General features: G+C 44.8%; 1 protein-coding gene across 1 annotated transcript in view; it reads left to right on the forward strand.

The window, feature by feature from the left end:
• Window positions 1-26763, forward strand: part of RPA1 (replication protein A1) — a 1048235-nt gene that overhangs the window by 511950 nt on the left and 509522 nt on the right. The window contains exons 8-9 of the mRNA XM_044054876.1: window positions 9308-9410; window positions 9598-9666. Coding sequence (XP_043910811.1) covers window positions 9308-9410; window positions 9598-9666 — 172 coding nt within the window. The remainder of the gene's footprint in view (window positions 1-9307; window positions 9411-9597; window positions 9667-26763) is intronic.

Raw genomic sequence — 26763 nt, forward strand, 5'->3', positions numbered from 1 at the left:
AAGTGGCGGAAATGATATTCCGCAGATGGGGCCAGCCTTGCTGCGACCTTTTTGCATCCCTGCTGAATGCCAAATGCAGAAGCTACTTTACCCTGAATCCTCCGGGGGACAGCCCAAGGGATTCACTCGTACACGATTGGCCCTTGGGTCTCCTTTATGCCTTTCCTCCAACCCTGCTGATCCCCAGATTTTTACAGAAAGCAAAAAGCTCTGGAAGGACTGTTACTCTGATAGCCCCCTTTTGGCCTCAGCAGATATGGTTCCCCTTCCTTTATCAATATCAACTGGAAAGAACCTTGGTTTCTGGACCCCAGTGCCAGACCTTCTGACTTGCTCGTCAGGAGTTCTTCAACCCCTATCTTCAGTCCCTTAAACTGACAGCTTGGCTGCTCTACTTCCCAACCTAGCCAGGTCATATAATTTGTCTTCCGCAGTGCAACATATTCTGGTCTCCTCTCATAGTCTCCACCAGAAAACTGTTCAACAGCAAATGGAAGCGTTTTGTTTATTCGACCTCTCAACATATTGATCCCCTATGTCGCTCCTATTGATAGTATTCTAGAATTTCTGACTGCTTTTTCATGGAAATGCAGCAGAGGCCACTGTAAGAGTTCAATTGGCTGCAATATCCAATTTTCACCTGGGATTTGAGGGCTCTGTTCTTCTCTCGCAGATTATGTAAAGCCTTTCTGAAAGGGACTCCTCACCTTAGGCCACCTGTCAGCCAGTTGCCCCCTGGAATCTAAATTTAATACAGTCTCAGCTTATGCTTCCCCCCCCCCCTTTGAACCTGCATCCTCTTGTCCCTTGAAGTTCATTTCTTGGAAAACAATATTCTTGGTGGCTATTACCTCAGCTCGTAGAGTTTCGGAACTACAAGCTCTTTCTATCAGGCCTTCGTATCTGGCTTTTCATCCCGACAGTGTCTCAGAACAAAACCCACCATGTTAAGTTGTCAATCTCGCCTTCATTCTTGCTGGATGGGTTCGGAGCCGATCTTCGGCTCCGACTCTGCCACTCTAAAAGCTTGAGAGCTAGTTCCACCAGCTCGAGGCTCCCCTATATCCCACAATGCTAGGCAGTAACTCCTCAGATCTCGTTTGCCGCTACAGCGATCGAGGTGTGTTCCTACCGGCTCAGGTTAGTTTTTTGGTAAAGAACTAGTTTTCTTAGCCTTTTCTCCCCTTAAAGTTAATTTTTCTTATAGTTGGTATTAATTTAGTTTATCCCATTCCAGTTAACTTTCCACCCCCTTTTTTCCACAAAGTCTAAAGTTTCTCTCTGGCCCTAGGCCCAGTCCCTCCCTTCCCAGTGAGTGACTGTGTTTTATAGGGAATTTTATTACTATTACTTATAATTTGTTTTAAATTAGTGTTAATTTAACCCTAAGTGTAATCGGTGTGTGTGTGTGCTTGTGTGTTACACTTTCCCTTAGATATGTCTAAGGAATCAAAGGTCTCCGGCTTTAAGAAGTGTGACTCGTGCTGTCAGACGATGTCTCTGACAGACGGTCACACTTCTTGTGTGTACTGCCTGGGACCTTGCACCTGCAGGACTCATGTGCTGTTTGTCATGGCTTCAGCCCTAGAGTCCTGCAGGAGCGAAAAAATAAACTTATTTTAAGGGGCTTACTTAAGCCTGAGGGTCCCTCGACTCAGTCATCGGGGAAACCCTCGAAGCCTTCTAGACCTTCGGCTCCAGCCTCTGAGCCGTCTTCTGGAGGCACTAAAGCTATTCGAACATCGGCTCCAGCCGGAGCCTATGAAACTCTAATACAAGCCCCTACGGTGTCCTCTGCTCCGGCCGGAGCAGAGTAAGATGGTACTCTTTCGGCTCCAATTTTATTGGAACAGACAGCCAGGAAGAGGTCCCGATCTCCATCTATCTGCTCTGTTCATTCGGCTCCAGCATCACCCTTGTTGTCTGAACGGAGCCATAGATCCCACTCTTCTCGGTCTTCCAGGTTATCGGACCATGACCTTCAGAGTAGTGAGTCGACTTAAGTCCGAGGCATTAGCCCAGATACTTCAAAGTCCGACTCAACAGTCGAGACCTATTCCTACCACTCAATCTATTCCTCCTCTGACTCTTGAGTTCGGAGCTGGGGCGGCTCGGACCCGATACTGGGGTGGCGTCGGAACAGATACCTTTGTCTTCGGTTCCGTCGTCGGCTCCGATGTCTTCTTTGGAAGAATCTCGGCGCCGGACTTCCTTTGTCGGCTCCGAGGGGGCGAGTGGCATCGGACCCTTGTCCGGCCCCGCTCTCCCTCTCGATGCTTCGGCGCTGTTGAGTTCTGCTCAGACATCTGCCTCGGAGCCATCACTGTTGGTGCCGGGGGAGGATTTCAGTTTTTCGGAACTGAGACCTTCGGCTCTGCCTGACTGGTACCTTTGAGGTCATGAGGAGCGTGTTGGAACCAGGTTCTACTCCCCAGTCAGTTCTTTCTGCCCCTCCCCCTATGGTGCCTCTGGTGATTTCGACTCACTCTCTCATCCCCGATCGTAGAGAGCCAGCTCCTCAAGTTCCACCTGTGGGGATCTCCTCCTCTTCCGAGGCCTCTCCTGACCCTGCAGGAGAGCCCCCTAGGAAAAGGCAGTGTAAGAGGAAGCACATTGACTCCCCTGAGTCTGTCACCTCTGACACTGATTTAGAGGATTCTGAAGGGTCCCCTCGTTCCCCCTCTGAAGATGTCTCTCTTGCAGACATCCTTGAAATCTTAAAACAGAGGGGGAATTGGCCAGCCCTCAACCCTTCAGAGGATGAATCCGTGTACCTTGAGGCGTTTGGCTCTCGCCCTTCCACCTCCTGTGTGTCCCCTCCCTTTGACCCCCTTATGCAAGTGGTGGCAAAGAAGGCTTGAGCGGCTCCTGACTCAGTGGAACCCACCCCCAGGAGACCATCTAAGTTCATCACGGCCCCCAAGGATAAAGAGTTTCTGACCAAAGGCATCTCTGTTGATGCTATGATGGTGGCTGCAGCTACCAAGAAGGAGTTAGCTGATCCTTCAGTGCCTGTTCATCCTCCTAACAAGGAGACTAGGTCAATGGACAGGTACGGGAAGTGGATGTTCTCGTCAGCGACCTTTAATATGAGATCACTGAATTACCTGTGTCATTTCCCTCTACTTCAGAGGGATTTACTCAAGGAAGCGAGTGAAATGTTGAAGGACCCAACAGCTGCGGGTTTTCAGGACAGGATGAACTCTCAGCTGGCTATCCTTAATTCTATAACCAACTCCTCCATGCGCCTCCTTTCATATGCGGCTGATGGAGCAAGTAGAGCGGCAGGTACAGGTGTAGCCTTGCGTAGGCACGCCTGGATGCAGCTTTATTTTGCAGACCCCTTTAAGGCGTCCTTCACTAATTCCCCCTTTGATGGATCATCCCTCTTTGGTCCTCAAGTGAAGGAAACCCTGACTAGGTGCGAGACTGATGGCAAAACTTTCTGCCGTCGGAGTCCGTTTTTCTACTCCTAGACCTTACCCCAAAGGTCAGAAGGGGGGGAAGATGTGGTTCCGTAAACAATCTCAAGGAGACTTGCCTGACGCACAGAGTCTATTCCCCTCCAGAGGCATAGGAGGGAACAACAATGGTAGACGCTGTCCCAGAGGCAGAGGGGGGAACAACAATGGTAGACGCTGTCCCAGAGGCAGAGGGGGCCCGCAGAATCAGGGCAGTCGAGAATCCTTTTCCGACAAGCCCTTTTAGCATCCCTGAGGTGTTGCCCGACTGTCCACCTTCGGAGGCAGTCGGGGGAAGGTTGTCACTGTACCCAAAAGCCTGGCTATCTTTAACTCAAGACAAGTGGGTACAGTCTATTTCCGAAGGCTACAGAATCCCTTTCCTTTTCATTCCAAAGCTGTCCAAAAAATCCCTTCCAGACGTTCCACCCAGTCAAAGGGAGCAAGCAGCATTAGAAATTTCAAAGCTGCTCGCAAAAAGAGCTATTCAACCAGTGCCAGCAGACCAAGTAGGATCCGGAACCTACTCCAAATTCTTTTTGGTTCTAAAGAAAACAGGGGACTGGAGACCCATTTTGGATCTCAGCAACTTGAACAAGTTTATCAAGAAAACAAAGTTCCGGATGGTCACGCTGCAGTCCATTCTTCCTCTTTTGGAACGGGACAGCTGGATGTGCTCTATAGACCTCCAGAACGCGTACTATCACATCAAGATGAATCGACGCTCCAGGAGGTTTCTCCGCTTGAGGCTGGGAACCAGTCATTTTCAATTCAGAGCCCTGCCCTTTGGTCTCACTACAGCCCCCCGAGCGTTTACCAAATGCATGGCAGTGGTAGCCTCTCATCTGAGACGTCAAGGATTCCAGGTGTTTCCTTATTTAGATGACTGGCTCCTTACAGCCCCCACCAAGCATCTTTTACTCCTCGCCAGAGGACTACACCTTTCGCACATGTCGGGCATTAGGCATTTCAATAAACTACGAAAAGTCTGTCTTGTCGCCTTGTCATGTTGTTACTTTCATAGACGCAAATCTAGACACAGTCAAGATGTCAGCCAGACTCGCAGAGCAGAGGATAGCAGACATTCACAAACAGATCTTTCTTCTTTTGCAGAACAAAGTCAAAGCCAGACAGATCCTGAAAGTCTTGGGGATTTTGGCGGCGGCCATCCCTCTCCTACCATTAGCTCGCTTCCACATGAGGATTTTGCAATGGATGCTCTTCACACAATGGTCCTACCAAAGCCTTCCAATGTCCCATCTATTCGGGTAACTCGTGCAAGAGTCCTCTCTCTTGGTGAATCACATCTCCTCAGCTCCTCCTAGGGAGACCTTTTGTCCCTCCCCCTCCGGTTGCTACAGTGACAACGGACGCCTCCCTGATCGGGTGGGGGGGGCATTTCCAGGGCAGGACAGTCCAGGGCATGTGGCAACCATTCGAGTGCCACTTGCACATAAACGTCCTAGAGATGAGAGCAGTGCTTCTAGCGTTGCAAGCCCTACAAGACTCTCTTCCAAGGGGGAACTATAGCAATACAAACAGACAACATGTCTGTAGTGTGGTACATCAACAAACAAGGCGGAACCAGGTCTTACCCCCTATGTCGAGAAGCACTCAGACTATGGCAATGGGCGATTTCTTCTCAGCGATTTCTGTTAGCAACGCACATCCCCGGGAAGTCCAATGTGATTGCGGACAAATTGAGCAGAGCTATTCTCATGCCTCACGAGTGGTCTCTGAACAATTCAGTGTTGGAGAAAGTTTTTCGAAAGTGGGGCAGGCCTTGCTGCGACCTTTTCGCTACTCCCCAAAACAGCAAGTGCAACGATTTTTTCACCCTCCTTCCCCAACCAGGCCATCCCAGCAGAGACGCTCTAGTGCACATTTGGCCCCGGGGACTTCTATATGCCTTTCCTCCCTTCCCACTTATATCCCAGCTGATACAGAAAGCCATCGCTCAGGAAGCTTCTATGATCCTCATTGCCCCTTCCTGGCCTCGACAAATTTGGTTCCCGTTTCTCCACTGTTATCTGTTGGAGCAACCTTGGCATCTGGACCCAGTTCCAGACCTCTTGACCCATCAGTCTGGTCATTTGCACCACTCCCTTCCCTCTCTGAACCTCACAGCTTGGTTCCTCCAATTCGGACCTTAGCCAGGCTTCCTTTGATATCTCACTCAGAGATATCTTGATTGCCTCTCATAAATCTTCCACTCGGAAGATTTATCATTGCAAGTGGAAACGTTTTTCCTATTGGGCGCAGTCAAAGAATATAGATCCTTTCACTGCTTCTATTCAAACAGTTCTAGACTTTCTAGCCGAACTTTTCCATGCAGGTTCGTCCCCATCTACCATTAGAGTTCAATTGGCTGCAATTTCCAACTTTCATGTTGGAATCTGAGTCCTCTATCATGTCTCATAAACTCTGCAAGGCCTTTTTAAAGGGAGTCTTTCTACTCAAACCACCCATCAGAGATCCTCCTCCTCAATGGGATCTCAACTTGGTTCTGACATCCTTAATTCTTCCCCCCTTTGAACCTGCGGCTTCATGTTCTATAAAGTTGCTTTCTTGGAAGACACTCTTTAGTAGCTATCACCTCAGCTAGAAGAGTCTCCGAACTCCATGCTCCGTGTAGTCAACCCCCTTATCTGGTATTTCATAAGGACAGGGTGTCCTTGCGTACTAACCCGTCCTTTTTGCCCAAAGTAGCTTCTTTGGCAAATTTGAATCAAACCATTGAGCTTCCTGTTTTCTTCCCAAACTATTCTAATAGGTCAGAACAAAAGTTACATTGTTTAGATGTTCATCGCCAACTTGGGTACTAGTTAGACAGGACCAAAACAATTCAGGAAATCTGACCAACTGTTTGTTTCTTATGCAGAAGGTAGAATGGGCCTTCCAGTCTCTAAAGTCTCTCTCTCTAGATGGCTTACTTCATTGATTACCCTAGTGTATGAGACGAGACATCAACGGTTGCCATCCAAACCCAGGGCTCATTCAACTAGAGCTTTAGCCACTTCTGTAGCTTTCCAAGACAGGCTGCCTATTGATTCGATTTGTTCGGCAGCTACTTGGGCTTCTCCCCATACCTTAATTTCTCATAAGTTGGATTTGGCCTCTAGAGACCAAGCCAACTTTGGTTCCACTGTACTCAAGAGTCTGTTCCGATAGGCCACCCGGGACAAGGTGCTAGGGACGCGGTCCCATCCAGCAAGAATGAAGGCGAGATTGACAACTTAACATTTAGAAGTTGTGTACCTACCATAACGTTCCATGTTGTCTTCTCGCCTTCTTTCTTGCGTCCCACCCTCCTTCCCCCTAGCCAGGCCAGACCTAGAAGAGTTTTCTTCTTTGTTCCTTATGGAATTTTATTGCTGGCCTTAGCTTTCAAACGAGATCTGAGGAGTTACCGCCTAGCATTGTGGGATATAGGGGAGCCTCGAGCCGGTGGAACTAGCTCTCGAGCTTTTAGAGTGGCCGAGTCGAGCCGAGGATCGGCTCCGAACCCATCCAGCAAGAAAGAAGGCGAGAAGAAGACTACTAACATGGAACGTTATGGTAGGTACATAACTTCTAATTTCTTCCTAAGGTCTGCTCCGAGGTTAATTTAAACCAGTCTATTGAGATGCCCACCTTTTTTCAGACACCATTCGAATAAATTAGAATATATGTTACATAAACTTGATGTTCACAGACAATTGAGGTTTTATTTGGACAGAACAAAGGAGTTTAGGAAATCGGAACAACTTTGTTTCTCATGTGGACAATAAAAAGGGGCTGCCTGTAGCTAATGTTTGCATTGTCTAAGTGGTTATCTGTTTGCATAAAATAGATATATTCACCAACCAACCTTTAGAGCATAGGGTGAAAGCACATTCCACCAGAGCTGTGTCTACATCTCTGGCTCATGCAGCCCGTTTGCCTTTGGACACTATTTGTGCAGCTGCTACTTGGTCCAAACCTCATACGTTTATCACTCATTGCAAAGTGGACAAGGCCTCCAGGGACGGGGCTTCCTTTGGTTCCACTGTTCTCAGGAATGTACTCCTGTGAGCCACCCAGGATTAGGGTGCTTGGGACTCTACCCACGTGTAAGCTCAAACAGCAAGATTGAGCAACTTCACATGAAGTTATGTTCTTACCATAACATTCCATGCGGGTTGTTCATCTCGCCTTTGTTCTTGCACTCCCTCCCACCTTCCCCCCTCCAGGTTCTTGAATGGGTATGACTGGTGGTCCTGGTTGGTCTAACTATTGTCCTTTACTCCAGCCAGAGTATTTCTTAGCAAATTAATATATGTATACATGTGTGCATTTTTTGGCATATTGGTATGTTTAGTGCTATTCTTTCTTGCTGGGTTCAGCAAACTAGATCTAAGGTTAGTCAGGGTGCATCATGGGATAGGGACTGTGCCTCAAGCTACTCTGAGATCTTGAGCTTAGAAAGCGGCCGACTCTGAACCAATGGATTGGCTCCGTACCCACGTGTACGAACAAAGGTGAGGTTAGCAACTCGTATGGAACGTTATGGTAAGAACATAACTTCTTTTTCTGCTAGCTAGCTTTAACTTTAGCCAGATGTGTCTGAGCTGCAGGCCCTAATGGCCTCTTACCTTATCTTTATGAAAAAAAAAAACAAAAATGGGAATCCTTGCATACCAACCCTTCTATGCCCAAGGTAGTCTGAAGTCACTTAACCAGTCCATTCATTTACCTGCCTTCTTTCCTTCTCCCCAGAGTTCTAGTGAGAAGGTGCTGCAAACCCTAGATGTGCATAGGTTTAGTCTTTATCAGGAAATTAGACCAGCTTTTTGTTTCTCATCATCCCAGGGCTCTGGGATTGTTGATTGCCTAGCAGACTATTTCTACTTGGATTTCTAAAGTGATTTTGTTTTTTTGTGTGACTCATGGTAAAGGCTCTTGCTTCTTATAAAGGCTTATTCCACTAGGGTTGTAACTTCATCTGGTGCCTTCTTCAAGGGACTAGAAACTAGCTCTATTCTTGAAGCAGCTACATGGGCTTCTGTGCATACCTTCACCAAACATTACAAATTGGAGGGCATTTCTGAGTCTAGGGCAGGTTTTGCCAGAGCCATACTCTAGCTTTCTGGAGAAGCTCGACTGCTTCTTCCTCCACCCTCTCCTCATGCGCTGTATATTCTCCCTCATGTTAAGAATACTGCAGCAGATGAATAGAAGGCTATAGAATAGTTTTGTAAGATCTTAACATGATGCATGTCCTTTTCTGTTGCAGTATTCCAGTCCCTTCTCCCTGGTTGTTTGGTTCTTTACCTTGGACATTTATACCTTACTTTCCTTAGCTGGTGTTCCTACTGGGGCATTCAGTTCTGAGGTTGGTGCATGTGTACATCACTTTTATGGCCGATGTATGACGACAAACCTATGTGAGATGTAACCTACAGTAGTAAAAGAGTTTTGTATACTGGCCGACGTCTGGTCAGCTACAGTGGGGAACTCCGTCATGGTTAAAAAAAAAAAAACTGCAACAGAAAAGGACATCTATCATTATGGTAAGATTTTACACAACTATTCTTTCTGCCAGGTATTCAGGGGACCCTATTTAAGGGGTTAAAATGTTCCATCCTTTAATTTACCTGCTAGTGATGCTAAGTATATAAGTTACCATCTGAAGAGTGCCAATTCGGTGTTAGTTTGAGCATGTTTTATGGGAATAAGTACAAAGATGTTGCATACTTAAGTGAACATGTATTTGCCTTGATTTTTGTTGCTACCTTAATTTGGTTTATGCTTTTCTTTTGATAAAGTAAACATTTACTGGCAAAATATTGTTTTAATGTCACTGTTTTACTTTTGTTCAATCTTAGGTGGACCATACGTGCCCGTGTTACCAATAAGAGTCAGATACGTACATGGAGTAACTCTAGAGGCGAAGGAAAGCTTTTTTCTATTGAGATGGTAGATGAAAGTGTGAGTATATTTGTTCTAGATAAAATTGTTTAATAAAGTCTGATTTCAGTGCGCATGCTGCATCATACTACTACAGTATTTTTCATAAGCTAATGTTCTTTCATGCATTAATTTGAGAAATGCATGATCTGGCCGTGTTGTGTGTAAAAGGGTCATTATAAATTTGTTTTTGTATGTTTCCTCCCAGGGCGAGATCAGGGCTACAGCTTTTACTGACCAAGTGGACAAGTTCTTCTCCCTTATTGAAATTGGCAAGGTAAAATGACTGATTTAATTGTGATTGAAAATTTTATGATTGCATCTTGTTTTTTTTTTGGGGGGGGGCAGGAATTGTCTTGGCTACACTTAAGGCATCTACTTTTACTTTGGTAAACTGGTGTCAGATGTTCTGCAGTTGTGCTAGGTATAATGAAGCATATTCCTCTGCATATAAAATCACAGCGCCTCTGTTGCACTCTTTGCTGTTGTCCTTCTTCCAGATGAGCTTACCTAGTGTTTGGTGATCCCAGATCTTTAATAGCAGTCTCCTCTACTAGTATTTGTTGTAACTTATTTTTGTTTACTGATAATAGGTCTTTTGCTTCAGTGATAAACAGTCAACCTTTAAGTGCACCTGTAGTCTACAGATCCCACTACAGCATATGCGCTGCATGCACTCGAAGCATCTGTTTTGTTGTGAAATCTGGACTTGTCAGAGGGTAGTAACCCTGTGTTAAATTCAGTTAAATACCCTTTTGAGTCAAGACACTGCAGGGGAACAGTTGTGACTCAACAGAACTCTTCTGTATCCCCCCATTCCACTTCTGCCCCCCCAAATTATCTCCCTCATCCTCAGCAAAAAATAAGAGGTTATCTAGGATTGTTTGTGAAAGTCAGTCAGTATGTTTGTGTTCTCAGAATCCTGTGCCAAAGATACCTGCTACAGTTCATTGTCCCTGAGGGTTGGTACATACTCTGTTAGATTGCTAGACCATTCAAGCCAGGAATTTGTGAATACTTCTCCAATCAAGTAGTTCCTGTTTGAAAGAAAATAGTTTCATACTAAATTTATGAATATGTATATAAAATAATGTATAGACATGTATACGTGTATAGGTGTATATATGCATATGTCTGTGTGTATATCTATGTATAGATATATATGTATGTGTGTATATATTTATAAATGTATAAAATGTGTCTACACAAGTTTCTATATTAAACTATAGCTGTAATATATATTATTTATATATAGCTACAGAGTTACAAATATACAGGTAGAGACATGCACGCAAGAAGGGCTAATTCTTCCAAAGTACCTTAACAGAAAACATTCTTGTATGGTTTTGTTGGTTTGAGTGTGGATGGCTCAAGGGAGCCAAGTCACTTGACTAGGCGAGGAAAGGTCAGGACAGAGCATATATTGTCAGGGACTGGCTTCCTTGAAAACATTTACTGTCAAACCTGTGAACCTGTTTGGGAACGTTTTTCTGGTCAGACTTTTTTGTAAGAATTAGCCTTTTTAGCACTTTCCCTCCATTTGGGCTATATGACAATCCTATTGATGTTACTCTGTTGGCTTTGTACGTCTTGCAGTCTTGCCTCATAATTCTTCCTTTTAGGTTTTAAACTACTTGGCTGCTTCACCTTTGAACAACTGTTCAGCGCTATCCTGTTGATATCCCCATATGCTGAAAGCCAAACATCCTTTTCCTTGTTTGTTCAGGACAATTTTCTTGTCCTGTTCTGTGTGTTTCTTGCCAATATTCCTGTCACTTTATGGCTAGTTCTTTTCCTGTTTGGCATTTATGGAATGTAGTGAATTGTTTAGTAGTCTGTCTTCATTTGGTGACATTCTGCCCCTCACTTCATGTCCAATTGCGTGCTCTCTCCATATCTTACCATGTTAGCTATTTTAGTGCCTTTTGAGTAATTTCTTCTCACTTAGCCTTTATAGGGTTCTGCTATTGTGTCCTCAACTACTGTCACGGTTTCCTTTAAATGAGCCCTGGAAGTGATAACTTCTAAATGTTTACCATAGCATATGTGGTTGTCTTATGTAGGCCTGCACACAGTTTGTGCATGTAGATGGTGCTTGTTGTGGTACTGTTACATATGTATGCAGATTACATTTCAGATAATCTTTGCTTAAATCTCAACAACTAGTAGCTATGGTGTTGAATATTTCATTAGCTGAGAAGTATCACTAAATTATTTGAGATTCAGTTGTATATCTGCTAATTTCTCGGACCCACATGAATGGAAACTAGATCAGTCGTGGGGTACTGGAGACCCACCCTTGACTCAGACCAGCAATATGTCAGTTGTATTCTAATAATGATTTTTCCGCTTGCAGTACAGCATTGCTTGTAGGCCAGTGTGGCTGCATAATTTCAGTTCTTATCCAATGAGGAAATGTCCAGCTTTTCATCTTTGTGATCCTCTCACCTCCAAGATTGACTGTTTACACTATCTGGTGGATCTAATATTTACCTGAAGCTTGTTTCGCCAGTCATGTATTTCATATCTTATAAACCATTTCTTCATGTTTAATTCTGGCAATAGCTGCAATTCACCTCTTAATGTAGGCATGCTCTTCAGTCTTTGCACACGGGTGGTTCTCAACGAATTATAATTGGTCTTCACCTTTTTGCTGAGATTTTTCTACATTTGTGGTTGTATTCCAGTAGTTTTTGTCACTGCATCCTTGGATTCGGTCTGTACTGTACAGTGCTTCACACTTCCACATGTTTAAGTGGATCTGATCTCTGTTCAAGGATCTTAATCAGGTCTACAGTTAATGACCGATTCCCTTGGTATCTCCCTTGGTATCTCTCTAGGTACTAAGCTTGGGACTCTGTCTTAAATGTGGAACTCACAATCCTAGATAAAGTAATTTACTTACCGTAATGATCCACATGGGTAGTTCCTCCTTTGCCACACCCTCCCTGTGCCCCCACCACCACTTTGCCTGAGCAAGAACCAGTGTAATCTATCTTAGATGTCTTGTATTATGTTACCTCTTGGTGAATTTTTTTCCTGCTCTTTCTTGGTGAATGTTTACAGTGATCTGGAGGAGGATTCTTACTGCCACAATATTGTGGGTAAAAGAGAAGAGTTAGGTAGCCTTGGAAAGTTTAATGCCTGGCTGTTTTAGGTTCTGATGGTCTTAATCTAGAAGTTGATAAATGAGCTGCCAGTTTAAGTATGCAACTTTCTTATCCATCTCGCTTCCTACATTGCTTCATTCCAGGAAGTTGGCAACCCTGGTACATCTCAATTTGATCAGCCTCAAAGTATTAGACTAACTTTAATGCATTCTGAGATTCTTAAATTACTTTGTATTTTGCATAAAACTAGTAAAACTGGCAGCGGGAAATCCTACTTGACAAAGTGGAAAAGTGTTTCTTGTGTGTTACATTGACACCGCCTAAAGCTGAATGCCCAGTCAAGGATGTGATGCTGTATTTGATCTTATTTGACAACCTATTTATTTGTAGACGTACATTTGTCAACCATCACTGCAGATTTGTCCAGAAACTACCACTAATTTTTGACGTCTTCAGCACAGAAACCTGAGTTCTTCAGTTGAGGCCCCTTATAAGACTACTATTCTCATGGGGCTTCACCTTTTATTAAAGAAAACAAAATGACTTTACCTCTTGAGCCAGCTGGCACAGCTACAGTAAAATGTGTGTCCCAAAAGATACTGTACTTAAGTTCTGTGACCAGAGCCAAGAGGATTTCTGCTCCCTGTAGTCTTTGAATAAAGAACCCTCCACAGCCTTCAACAGGGCAGGGTGTTTGTTTAGGATTAGCTTTATCTTTGACCAGTTTCAGAAAGGCTTTAAACCAAATTGTGCTACCACCAAGACCCAGAAAAGGGATTTTGCACATGAAGGATGTGCTGAGGTATTGTATTGATAAAGGGAGTAGCTGTAGTTACCTGATGTCTTTTGCCCAGTCTTTCATGCCAAGGAATCCAGGGTATACCATAAGCATATGCTTTCTAAATTGACTGCCTCGTTATGTGCTATGAATACCGTGGAAAAATTTGCAGAGGTGGGTTTCCTGAGTGCAACAGCTACCACCATTTTCTTCAAAAATGTTTCAACCCAGTGCATTTAAGTGGGCATTAGGGGTAATTCTGATGGGCACTGTATCAATATTCAAGCTACTGGAACTGATTATTGGGCAGCCCCTGATGTTGGTAGTATGAGACACCTTCCGTTTCTGCTGTGTGATAATCTCTAAGTGTTGTGCCTTACATCCACAATCTTGGTCCCAGAGAGAGCTTGCTCTGAAACGCTCACGAAGACCCTCCCTTAGATCACTCAGATGAGTCGCTCAATTCTCCTAGGTAGAAAAGGTGTAAAAACAGGTACCTGTACTCCCTAGCAGGGTCACTAACTCCAGATACTGATCTCATTGAAGGAGAGGGTTCTCCACAATCCCCCCTGAAAGAATAAGAATCCAAATTGGTGAGAGATTAGAACTGAGGCAGGAGGGGGGACCCATAGACCCCCCTCCCCTGATGGGATACCACAGGAGGCCTTTTGGAATACCCCATCTACATCTTGGGTGGCTCCCTCTATGGGCATGGTTGTGGAGGGGTAGTGGCAAGAGCACAGTATGCCTCATCTGATAATTAATAAGCTGGATAAGATAATCTGGTCACCAGTATTGTAGTGTGACATTTTGGATGGGGAAGAAGGGTGGGGTTAAGTGGATGAAAATGGATAGTGAAGATGAGCAAAAGTCGTATGCTTACCATTTCATTTTATGAAAGAGAAGTTGGGCCCCTTTGAAAACTGGTAAACATGCTAAAATGTGAAAGTAATGGTTGATGCATGGCTTATGTGGCAGCCACAGTAGGTACCTTGGTGCACAGTATGTGTGAGTGCTTATATTTGTCCATTGCCAGAAGGTACGAAAGGGCAGTTTGTCACCACACCCTGTAGCCAAAGTTTTTCTGTCTTCAGTACTCATCATAGGAGAGCTTTAAGATATTTGTGGCGAATGAGCCCATTCTTTAAATGGGTTAAGCTTTTCTTTCATCCCTGTACCCAAATACAACAAATTGGTCAGCACAACAGTGTCCCTTTACAAATAAGTATTTTTCATGCAAAAAAAGGTTATTGAAAAAGAAGCAAGCCTAGAAGGATATCATGGGCCATGGCAACAAGCAGGACAGAGGAGGGATTTTAGAATACCTTTAGTTGAAGGAAACTATTTACTTCACTAGCTGATGTCATTTCCATTCAACTGATGGGTTTGGATCTGATTGTATGATCCGACTCAGCTGCTTCTTCAGAGCATAGGGTCTTGGAATTCTCAAACTCCTCCCTTTACCTACAATGCCCCACCAACTTAACATAATTCAGATCTTCTTTGCTGCCATTACAAAGAGATGTGGATTGTGAGCTCTCAAGCATTTAGGATTTTCTATATCTTATCTTGTGGTTAAGTGAGTAGAGTTTTTTCTTTATCATAGGTATATATTTTTTTTGTATTTCTTTGTATTTCCCCATGGTTGCCCTTATAGTTTCTCTTCTCTATTAGTCGTCAAATCTATTCTCCCTTTTCTTGGACTCTGAGTACTCTCTAATACTGTAGTTGGTAGTTTTTCTCTTCTCTTCTGTATAAAAAAACTTTGCTATAATTTATTTTTTGCTGTCATAGTAGTTTACTAGGTTTATTTCTTGTATTTTTTGTAGCGTTGCTCCGTAGATGTCAAAGAAACCTTCAGGTTTCAAAAAGTGTTTCCTGTGGTATAAGATCCCAAATTGATGCCCACGGGCAATGTGTATACTGATGTTCTTCGTCTTCCCTTGCTGCAGTCCTGACAATTGGGGTATAGTCCGCGTCCCAGTCGGCCCGAATACCAGAGTATAAGGCTGACGTCGGTCATGGCGCCTTAGACTGACGTCAGGGTACTAATGCGCATGACCGACGTCATTTCCTCAGTCTTTTTTGCCGCATGGTCCGATGCAGAAGCAATTTTGCGAGTGCAGGTTGGCGTTCTGAGATTTTCCGAAACCGGAGTTTCAGACCGAATACGGAGTTGGCTAAGTAACCCCGTTGGGGAACATTTTGGTTTTTCTTGCCTCAGTATTTAACCGGATGTCAGAAAAAGTGAATAACTGTATTTCTTGTGGGAAGCAGATACCGCATAGGGATTATCATACATTGTGTATACCTTGTTTAGGGCCTGAGCACGACGTTGTTGGTTGCCGCTCTTGTGCTAGATTTAACAAGCGCACTATTAAGAGGAGGCTTGATTGTGCTAGGTTAGTGTTTGGGAAGCGTTGCAATTATACTATGCTGTCGGATGCTCCGGCGCCTGCTTCATCTAAGAAGCGCAAGGACAAAACAGTGAAGTCTAGGGTGAGGAACCGCAGTCCCGGACGCCGGTCCTTTAGAAGGCTCAGGGGAGCCAGAGGTTTTGCCAGGAGTCTCTATGGAGTCTCAGGCAGATACTTTACTGTTACAGGATGTGCCCTCTCAGGAGGTAGGCCAGGCTGAGGGGCTTCTCAGGTAACTGTTCTTCCCTCTCTTCCCAAGGTAGTTAGGGCCTCTCCTTCTGTTGCCAAAGCTTCTTTTAGAGGAAGGCCAAGTTCAGCTTCTGTAGGGGCTTCTCCTAGCATTTCGGCTCTGTGCCTAAGAAACATATGCTTAAAATGGCAGAAGATTTGATTACTCTGATTAGAGGTTCTATGCCCCACCTGATAAGAGGCCTAGGGTGGAACAGGAGTTTGATAGTTTTGAACAGTGTTCACAGGCTTCAGAGTCTTCTGTGGAAGACTTGCCAGAGTTTCCTACTTATTCTGATTCTGATGTGGATGATTCCACTCCTTCAGCTTCTCCTCCTGAGGATTTTTCATTTTCAGAGACTCTTCACTCCATGAGGGAGCACTTTAAATGGGAAGGCCAAGATTACTCTGACTCCAGAAAAGGCTTAGGGAATTCTTGTTTTGCCCCAGCATAGGCCCTTAGCTATTCCTCCTGTGTTGAATGTGGTGGAGGATGTTTTGCAGAGGCTTCTCTGAACCCTGATTCCTTGCCTCCTGCTCCTGTTAAGCCTGATAGGTATTATAGGGTGCCCGAAGCTCATAAGTATTTGTTTAAGAGTCCCAGGGCGGACCCAGAAACTGTTTCTCAGGGGCCTAAAGGTGTTAAAGCTTCTGTGGTTAAAAATCCTGTACCCTCTGCTAAAGAGGCAAGGGCTTTGGATAGGTGGGGTAAGAAAGTATATACTTCTTCCACTCTAGCCATGAGGGCGTTGAATTGTCAATTTCATATGCTGAAATATCAGAATTATCTCCTTTCACAATTGAAATCTAAGGTGGATGCTTTGGCGGAAGGTATTGAGTGTAAAGAATTGCTGGATTTGGTTCATGTGTCTGAACAAGTGGGTAAGCATTCTTTGCAGTGTGGTTTTGATGCTGTTCAGGCCTCCTCGAGGGTGGCTGCTACTAGTTCTGTTCTTCGCAGACATGCATGGTTGAAGGATCAGAATTTAGCTGAGCATGTTAAGACCAGGATTTTGGATGCTCCTTTACAGTCTGATGTGTTGTTTGGACCGCCTGTGGAAGCAGTTTTAAAGAAAATGGAGGACAAAGCTAAGTCTATGCAGACTGTTAAAGATTTTTGCAGGTGCAGCCTCCAAGTTTAGTAGAAATTGGCCTGCTAAGGGGTGGACATATCCTGCTTATGGTTCCCAGTCTAGGGGTAGGTCTAGACGTGGTAGGGGCAGGGCTCAAGGTTCTTTAGGCCTAGATCAGACAGTTCACCTGCTCAGACTTCTGGTGAGGGCAGGGGTCAGTCCTTTCGTAAGCAGAACCAATGACCTGCCTTTTCAGCTGCCAGTGGACTCTCGTCTGGCAGCTCCTTTGGGAGGAAGTTTGTCTCTTTTCAAAGAAAATTGGGATTTAATCACTCAAGACAGATGGGTGCTGGATATCATTCATCACGGGTACAGATTTTATTTCCACACAATGCCCCTTTCAAAGGCATGCCAGATGTTCCTCCTCCACAAAGAAAAGAGGCTCACAAGCAAGTTTCTCAGTTACTCCAGATAGGGGCTATTCAGCCAGTCCCTGTGTCAGAAAGGGGCTTCGGATTTTATTCTCGCCTGTTCCTAGTACCAAAGAAGGGGAACACGTGGAGACCAATTTTGGATTTATCTATCCTCAACACTTATCTGGACATTCCCAAGTTCAAGATGTTGACGTTACAGCAACTGTTACCTCTGCTGGGCAAGGATCACTGGATGGTAACTTTGGATCTCAAGGAAGCTTACCTTCATGTGCCCATAAGGCTAAGTTGCAGAAAGTATCTTCGGTTTCGAACTGGAGATTTTCATTATCAGTTCTCTGCATTGCCCTTTGGCTTATCTACTGCCCAGAGTATTCACAAAGGTTCTGGCTCCAGTGATAGCTTACTTCAGGCTTCAAGGCATTCAAATTTATCCTTACTTGGACGACTGCCTGATTCTGGCTCAAGAAAAGGAACACCTTCTACAGCATCTGGAATATGTCATAGCAGTGCTAAGATGCCTAGGGTATTCTGTGAACGAAATAAAGTCCAGTCTAGTACCCTCTCAAGACATGTGCTTTCTGGGTGTGAGACTGAATACAGCAGCCCAGATGGCCTTTTTAACCCCGGACAAACAAAAGAGTCTGTCACTTTACTTCCATCAACTATCTCATCAGTCCGTGCTGACTGCAAGGACAGTCCTTCAAGCATTAGGGTTCATGGCATCTTGTATTCTGGTGCTTCCCAATGCCAAACTGCATATGAGGAAGCTGCAATGGTATCTCAAAAATGTATGGACACAGCACTGCCAAGATTTGGACACTGTCATTCAAATAATACCTTGCCTTCAAAAGGAATTCTTGTGGTGGGCTCAGGAATGTCACCTAAACAAGGGACTCTCTGTGACCCGGCCAGAGGCGAGTCAGATTTTAACGACAGATGCCTCGGACACTGCTTGGGGAGCTCATCTAAATGGAAAGTGGATACAAGACAAGTGGCCTGCCAGACTACAGCATCTACATATCAACATGAAGGAGATGTTAGCAGTCCAGTTTGCATTGATGGCGTTCAAGGAGTTACTTCTTCCAGGGCAGGTGTTGATTCTGACAGACAACACAACTGTCATGTGGTACATCAACAAGCAAGGGGGAACACATTCTTATCCTCTATGCAGGCAAGCAATGATTTTATGGGAGACTGCGTTAAGCCTGCAACTGACTCTTCAGGCAAGGTTTCTGCCAGGAGCACAGAACTCCCTAGCAGATGTATTAAGCAGACAAATCATGGATCCCCACGAGTGGAAACTGGATCTTCATGTATTTCAGAAATTGACAGTGTCATGGGGAACTCCAGACATAGATCTGTTCGCTTCTCCACTAAACCACCAGCTGCCAAAGTATTGCACAAAGGGGTTTCATCACACAGCTTGGAAAGTGGATGCTCTGTCTTTCAGTTGGAAAAACCTTCATGTCTATGCCTTTCCACCTCTACCTCTTCTTCCAAAGGTATTACTAAAGGTCAGACAGGACAGGCCAAGGATGATTTTGATAGCTCCAGATTGGCCTCGCAACACTGGTACCCACTTCTAAGGAGTCTTGTAAAGAAGCCTCCATGGCCTTTACCTCTGATTCCTCATCTGTTATCTCAGAAGGACGGTCATCTGCTCAATGTCAAGCTTCCATCTCTTCATCTCACAGCTTGGCATATTCTGTGTTGAAGCATGGTAGGTCTCAGCTTCCTCAACAAGTTTTAAATGTGATTATGGAAGCTAGAAGGCCTAGTACTAGGAGAGTGTACGCTGAAAAATGGAAGAGATTTTTATTTTGGAGTACAGCAAAGAATTTGGAGATTTCAGAGCCTAATTTGAGTGTGGCTCTTCAATATCTTACTGAATTATTGGACAAAGGTTTGTCTTTCTCTTCCATAAAGATTCATGCTGCAGCAATTTCAGCTCACTATGATTGTGACCCACCTTTGTTTTCGCATCCTTTGTTCAAGCAGTTTCTTAGAGGGGCAAAGAATATAAGACCCCCACGTAGAGCTCCTACTCCTGCTTGGGATCTCAATTTTGTGTTGGAAAAACTTACTCTACAACCTTTTGAGCCTGCAGCTACTGCTGAATTGAAATATTTGTCATGGAAGACTGCTTTTCTGTTGGCTATTACTTCTGCAAGAAGGGTGTCTGAGTTGCAGGCCCTTATGGCAGTAGAGCCCTTTTGATTTTCCATAAGGACAGGGTATCATTACGTACTAATCCTTCCTTTATGCCTAAGGTGGTTTCTAGTGTGGCTTTAAACCAAACTATTCATTTGCCTACGTTTTTTGCAGATCCTCAAAATAAAGGGGAAAAGATTTTGCACACTTTAGATGTACACAGGCAATTGCGTTATTATTTGAGCAGGACTAAAGATTTTAGGCAGTCTCAGCAGTTACTTGTTTCTTTTGCTTTAAGTTCACAGGGCAAGCCTGTGTCAAAACAAACTATTTCTAGGTGGATTGGCTTTTGCATTGCATTTTGTTATTCCCATCATGGCAAAGAGGTTCCAGCTGGGATTAGGCCTCATTCCACTAGGGCTACTGCCACTTCAACAGCATTTCTAAGGGGTGGCAACTAAGGATATTCTGGAGGCAGCTACTTGGAGTTCAGTGCATACTTTCTCTAGGCATTATCACCTGCCTATATACTCTAAGACTAGAGCTGGTTTTGCCACAGCTGTTTTACAAGGCATGTTGTCAGCTCCTGCTACTTTATAATTTGCCAGCCTCCCTTACCTCTGCTTTGGGATTCTACCCAATTGTCAGGACTGCAGCAAGGGAAGGCGAAGAACATAGTACAGTTTTGTACCTACCATAAATGTAGATGTTCGAGGATTCCCTTGCTGCAGTCCAATTTACCCTCCCTCCTTCCCTCTGTGTTTCAGGGTGGTTGTGTAGGTGAGTTTACATGCTTATATTTTTTGTATATATTACTGTATATATTGTACATGTTTTTTGGTGCAGGTTGTTTTTGGGACTTGTCTTTTTGGGTCTTCTGACATCTGGGGCAAGAAAAGACTGAGGAAATGACGTCGGTCATGCGCATTAGTACCCTGACGTACTGACGTCAGTCTAAGGCGCCATGACCGACGTCAGCCTTATACTCTGGTATTCGGGCCGACTGGGACGCGGACTATACCCCAATTGTCAGGACTGCAGCAAGGGAATCCTCGAACATCTACATTTATGGTAGGTACAAAACTGTACTTTTTTGGGCCTGCACACTTGGAAATGGATTGTGACATGTGTGAGATTTAATTCTTAGGCCCTTATTGACGGAACAAAATCATCGGGGGGGGGGGGGGGGGGCTAATTCTTTCTAACTTTTTTCCTTCAGTTGCTGGGGCTCAAAACTCCTAAGAAGCCTGGTAAGAGTGACTCTTTCCAAGGACAGAGGCATGTAAGGAGACTACCTCTGATTGTCCTGGCTGTACCACTGCTCCTTTATCAGAGCCCCCAACCAAACTTTTGAAAGGTCGAAGCGGTCTTTTTTGGTTCCAAAACTATGGACTGAAAGATCTCCTTGGATCCATACTCCCCTTTTGGAGTGCATTTATTTTAGGCTTCCTTCTCTCTTCTTCGTGCAGTCTCCCAGAAGGCACTTTAGATCCTCTTTCTACGGTCTGGTCTTTTGATCCTCCAGAAGCCTATCAGAAGTGTAGGTGGATAAGTTAACGTTACTCAGGATGCAGATACAAATGGAGTCCTTTTGGCTTGGGACTTAAGAGCCTACCTCAAACCATGCCACCATTGATTTCTCATTCTCCAATCTGTCCTTCAGTTTTGGAGCCCTCATATCTGGAATCCTTTGCGGTGTCTTCCTTGGATCTGAAGATTTTTCTTCAACTCTGATTGTCCCTCTGAGTTGACTGACATTGAGCACCTCTGAGCCTGGATTTTCTTTTAGCCAAAGCATCTGTTTGGGATCTGGGTGCTGGAGTTAGGTTTGAAGGTTTCAGAGCCATATCTGCTAATCAGAGCCTTTGGGTTGACTTGGGGCCCACTCCTCACGTGGAGAGCTGTTAGAGGCAGGGGACTGACTGTCCAAGAGGGTTCGATGTCTCATCTGTTTCTGCATCTCCTAGGTGCTCTGCTGTCGAGTTAATGGAAAGAGTTTTCTATACTTGGAGAACAGACACCCTTGCCTTCTTTGGATCAGAGTTCTTTGCCTCATCCTGTTTCACGTCTAGAATCTCTATTATCTCTTTTTCACTGGGACAGCCAGCCCAATCTGGTCTCCAGCCAACCTGTCTGCGTATTCTCTTCCAACACTTCCCTGGACCATCCTACCGAGGAAGTCTTCAGAAGAGAACATGTAAGAGGCACTTAAATTCCCAACAGGAATCTTTCACTGAGGACACTGATTTTGTTGAGAGTGAAGGGTCCCTCAGATATCCACCTGATATAGTCTTTGGAGCATCTTGGAGCTCCTTAAAGGGTGGTTGGTCTTCTAATAACCTCTCCCAAGAGGAGTCGGTGTTTCTGGAGGCTTTTGGGTGTGGCCCTTCTACTTCCTGGGTTACGCCCCCAGCTCTGAGTTTGTATATCTGGTCTCTGGGCAGGAGGAGCCAGACACCATTGAGCCAACTCTCAAGAGACCAGATACAATTCTTGCACCTCCAAAAGACCATGTACATTGGAATAAGAGAGTGCTTTGTTGACCCATGGTTTTGCAGCAACCACAAGAAAGGAACCGGAGGAACAGAGTTCCTCTGTCCATCCCCATAAGAGTGTCTAGAGTGCTGGACAAGTTTGGGAAGGGTCAATACTTCAGCGACCTTCGTTCTTAGCCCATGGAATTATTTGGCACATTTTTCAAGACTTCTGAGAGATTTGATCAAGGAGTTTACCAAATCTCTTTAGGATTCCATGTCCTCTGGGGAAGGAAATTTCCTTGCAGCTGACTGCCATTCAGTTAATATCTAGTTTGTTCATGAGTTTAGTCTCACATGCTGCTGAAGAAGCCTTGTGGGTGGTGAGTTCAGGCATATCCATTGAGAGCCATACCTGGATGCACTTGTGTGACTTTTGGAACCACTTTTCTTTTGTCAGTGCGCCATTTGACAGATCTTCACTTTAGCCCCAGAGTGAAAGACTTTCTCCTGGTAAAGACCCTGTCTGCTGTGGGTGTACGTGTTTCTATCCCTTAAAGGTCCTTTTCTAGAAACCAACGAGGTGGTAGAAAGATGGGGTTTAAAGAGTCCCAGGGTATGTTCCAGGAGTCGCATGAATATAGTTCCCCCCAGGGGCAGAGGGTGCATCTCCAACAGACACCTTCCTTGCTGCAGAGGTGGTCTGCACAACCAAGGATCTAGAGATTCCTCCTCAGATGGGTCCTGTCTCCTGACTGCTGCAACCAGGCATCAACTGATTCAAGCTCGGGTCTACATACTCCAGCTGTGCTCACATCTAGGAATATTAATCTGAGCAAATCCCAGCTGACACTGACTTTGGAATTCATCGGTGCTTGTTTAAATATAGTCACTCAGCTTCAATTTCTCTATTTTGAATAGAAACTATACAATTCCAGGTCAAGAAAATAATTTAGAATTCTTTCCTTTCAGCCAGATTGATACTTCAAGCTTTGGGATATTTGTCAGTGGCAGTCATCCTTCTCCGACTGGCCAGGTTTCATGAGAATTCTTCAGTGGACTCTCTAACAACCCAGTGGTAAATTCTCCAACAGCCATTATCCATGAAAGTCAAAATCACTCTGCATGCAAGAATTACTTGTATGGGGGATCCACTCCAGTCGGCTCCACGAAGGCTGGCCGCCTAATGTTCTTAGTGTTTCACTGTTGCAGCCATTACATTTCGGTTATCTGCCTGCAGGTAGCCCTCAGCTCAGCCGGCCTGAATATCAAAGTCTTGGGTCCTGCGTCTGCTGTCTCTTCCACGATGTCAGGTAGTCGGGGGTATAAAGCATGCAGCCAATGCCATTACATCAGTCTTTCTTGCCATGCGGTGCCCAAAGCAGAAGTTCGCAAGTGCCGGTCGGTAGACTCCTGAAATTTTCATTTTCGAGTTTCAGAACTGAAGTCTTCAAAAAAGCTAAGTACCCCATTGGGGATCCTTTTTCTTGCTCTAAACCGGTGTCACTAAAGGTTTACAATTGTATTACTTGTGGAAAGCAAATACTTCACCGATTTTTCATTCATACTGCATTCCTTGCTTAGACCCAGACCACGACGTCCCTCCCTGTCGGTTTTGTGCCTTAGTCAATCCTCGAATTATTCGTCTGTCCATTTTTGCAGCAAACTATTTCAGTACTGTTTATCTAGAAACTGCTTTGGTAAGCTATCAGACTACCGACATTCCGAAAAAACGTAAAGATAGACCGCATAGGTCCAAAGCTGCCGGCGTCGCTTCCGTTAAGCTAGTCGCCAGTTTGCCGGTACTCAGCGAGGTGCTTTCACAGTCCCTGATACCCAGTACTTCAAATTTGCAGGCCTCTACTGAGACCCATTCAGAGTCCGGTATGCCTCGAGATGCCTCTTCGACTATGGAACCTGCAGATGTCTCTACTTTGGATTGCTCCGGAGCTGCTGTGCAGGCACCGGCTTCTGAGGGTTTATTCAGGCCTACTGATTTGCATTTCAAACTGACACCATCTTCTTAAAGGCCTAAAACTCGACCCACGCCTAGAAAACAGGCGTCCAAACTGCATGGTCAGGTGATAAGTGGCTGAAGACCTTACTTAAATTAGGGGAAGCCAGCCTTCTCCCTCTAAGAGACCTAGAAATTATTTTCCTTCTAATTCTTCTGATCAGGATTCAGAATTTTCTGTTACTTCTGATTACCAGGATTTGCCCTTATCTACCTATGAGGTTTCTGATACAGAGGACTCCATTCCCTCTGCTTCCCCTCCAGAAGAATTTTTCTTTTGGTGAAACCTCGTACACTCTTGGGGAGCATTTCCACTGGGAATGCCGGGATTACTGACTCCAAAAAGAGGCTTAGGGAATTCTTACTCCTACTGCCACACAGGCCTTTAGCTATCCCTCCTGTCCTGGACACTGTAGATGATGCCTTCTTGGAATTTAGCCTGGCCCCAGACACTTTAATACCCGGTCAGGTTTCCTGGAAGCTGGAGGTAGAGTCCCTGACTCTCATGTTCCTTTTCAAGAATCCTACTGCAGACAGACAATTTCCCAGGGACCTAAAGGCATTAAGGCTACTACAGCTAAAAACCCGATCCCCACTGATAGAGATTCCGTGGTCTTGGACAGATGGGGTAAGAAGGTATACACTTCTGCTACTTTGGCCATTAGGGCCTTAAACTGCCAGTTTCATATATTAAAGTATCAGCAACATATTATGGGACTACTTAAACCGAAAATGATTCCTGACTGTGCTGAAAATAAAGAATTACAAGATTTAATGCATTCTGCTGAACAAGTTGGTAAACTTACTTTGCAGTGTGGTTTTGACTCTTTAGAAGCATCTTGCAGGGCTGCTGTCACTGGGTCTGTTCTTGGAAGGCATGCTTGGCTTAAGGAGCAAAATTTGCCAGATCATGTTGCAGCTAAATTACTGGATGCTACCTTAAACCAAGACTGCCTATTTGGCAGCAAAGCAGAAGTCGTCCTAAAAAAAGCAGGAAATCTATCAGTTTGCATAGATTTAGCTTTTTCCTCCAAGTACAGCCTCCCAGATTTAGTAGGCATTGTCCTAAGAATTGGTCCTTTCCTGTCTCTTCCAGGCCTTCAGTCCAAACCCAGGAACAGATCATCACCTAGGCTACAGTCTCAAGGTACTCACAGGCCTAACCAGTGTGGGGCTCCCACTTCCAAAGCTGGAAGTAGTAAGATATCCCCCCTATGGTAAACTGTCACAATGACTTAACCTTAAAAACCTTCCTAGCCCTGCTCAGCTGCCTGCTCCCTTAGGGAGAAAGTTCACCCTGCATGCAGAAAACTGGGATTTCATTACCCAAGACAAATGGGTTTTAAATATAGTTTCTCAAGGGTACAGATTCCACTTCCACACCTTACCAACCCCAAACGGTTGGCTAGACCTACCCCCAAATCAGTGGGCAGAGGCTCAACAGCAGGGCTATTCAGCCTGTCCCAGCAGAGGAAAGGGGACAACTTTTTTACTTAAGACTTTTCCTGGTTCCCAGAAAAGACCACTCCTGGCGTCCTATCCTGGACCTGTCTATTCTAAACACCTTTTAGGTAATCCCAAAATTCGAAATGCTAACTCATCAGCTGCTTCTCATGCTAGGCAAAAATGCCTGGTTGGCAACATTGCACTTAAAGGAAGCTTACCTGCACATTCCAGTAAGGGAGTCTGGCAGAAAATACCTATGCTTCAGAGCAGGCTACATGCACTATCAGTTCTCTGCACTTCCCTTTGGCTTATCTACTGCACCCAGGGTATTCACAAAGTGCTAGCTCTAGTCATTGTATTCCGCAGGCAAAGAAATATTCAAATATACCCATACCTGGACGATTGTCTAATTCAGGCAGAAAGCCAGGACATGCTATTAAATCTGGCATTTGTAAAAACTGCTAACCTCACTGAACACCGTAAACTAAACGAAATCTCATTTAGTACCCTGCCAACAAATTGTATTCCTGGGAGCAAGCTTGAACGCAACTTCCCAGATGGCCTACTTCACGCCAGAGAAACAAGTTTGACAGCTTGCTTCAAACTACTGGCCACAAAGACCCAGCTATCTGCAAGGAAAATACTGCAAGCCCTGGGGTTCATGGCCTCTTCATCATCTTTCGGCTGTTCCCATTAGGGGTCACCACAGTGGATGTTTCCATTTCTTCCTGTCCTCTGCATCTTGCTCTGTCACACCAACCACCTACGTGTCCTCTCACCGCATCCATAAAACTTATTTTAGGCCTTCCTCTCTTCCTGTTACCAGGTAGCTTCATCCTTAGCATCTTTTTCCCCAATATACCCAGCATCCCTCCTCAGCACATGTCCAAACCAACGTAATCTTTGCCTCTCTGGCTTTGTCTCCAAACCTTCCAACCTGGGATGACCCTCTAATATACTTATTCCTAATCCTGTTCACCCTAGTCACACCCAGTGCAAATCTTAACATCTTTAAATCTGCCACATCCAGCTCTAACTCCTGCCTTTTTGTCAGTCCCACTGTCTCCAGCCCATATAACATAGCTGGTCTCACTACCCTCTTGTAGACTTTCCCCTTTTACTCTTACTGGTACTAGTCTGTCACAAATCACTCCTGACTCTCTTCTCCACCCAATCCATCCTGCCTGTACTCTCTTCTTTACCTCTCTTCCACACTCACCATTACTCTGAACTGTTGATCTCAAGTATT

Source organism: Protopterus annectens, chromosome 13.part0 (assembly GCF_019279795.1).
Source record: "Protopterus annectens isolate FY-2018-M chromosome 13.part0, PAN1.0, whole genome shotgun sequence".
Taxonomy (NCBI): domain Eukaryota; kingdom Metazoa; phylum Chordata; order Ceratodontiformes; family Protopteridae; genus Protopterus; species Protopterus annectens.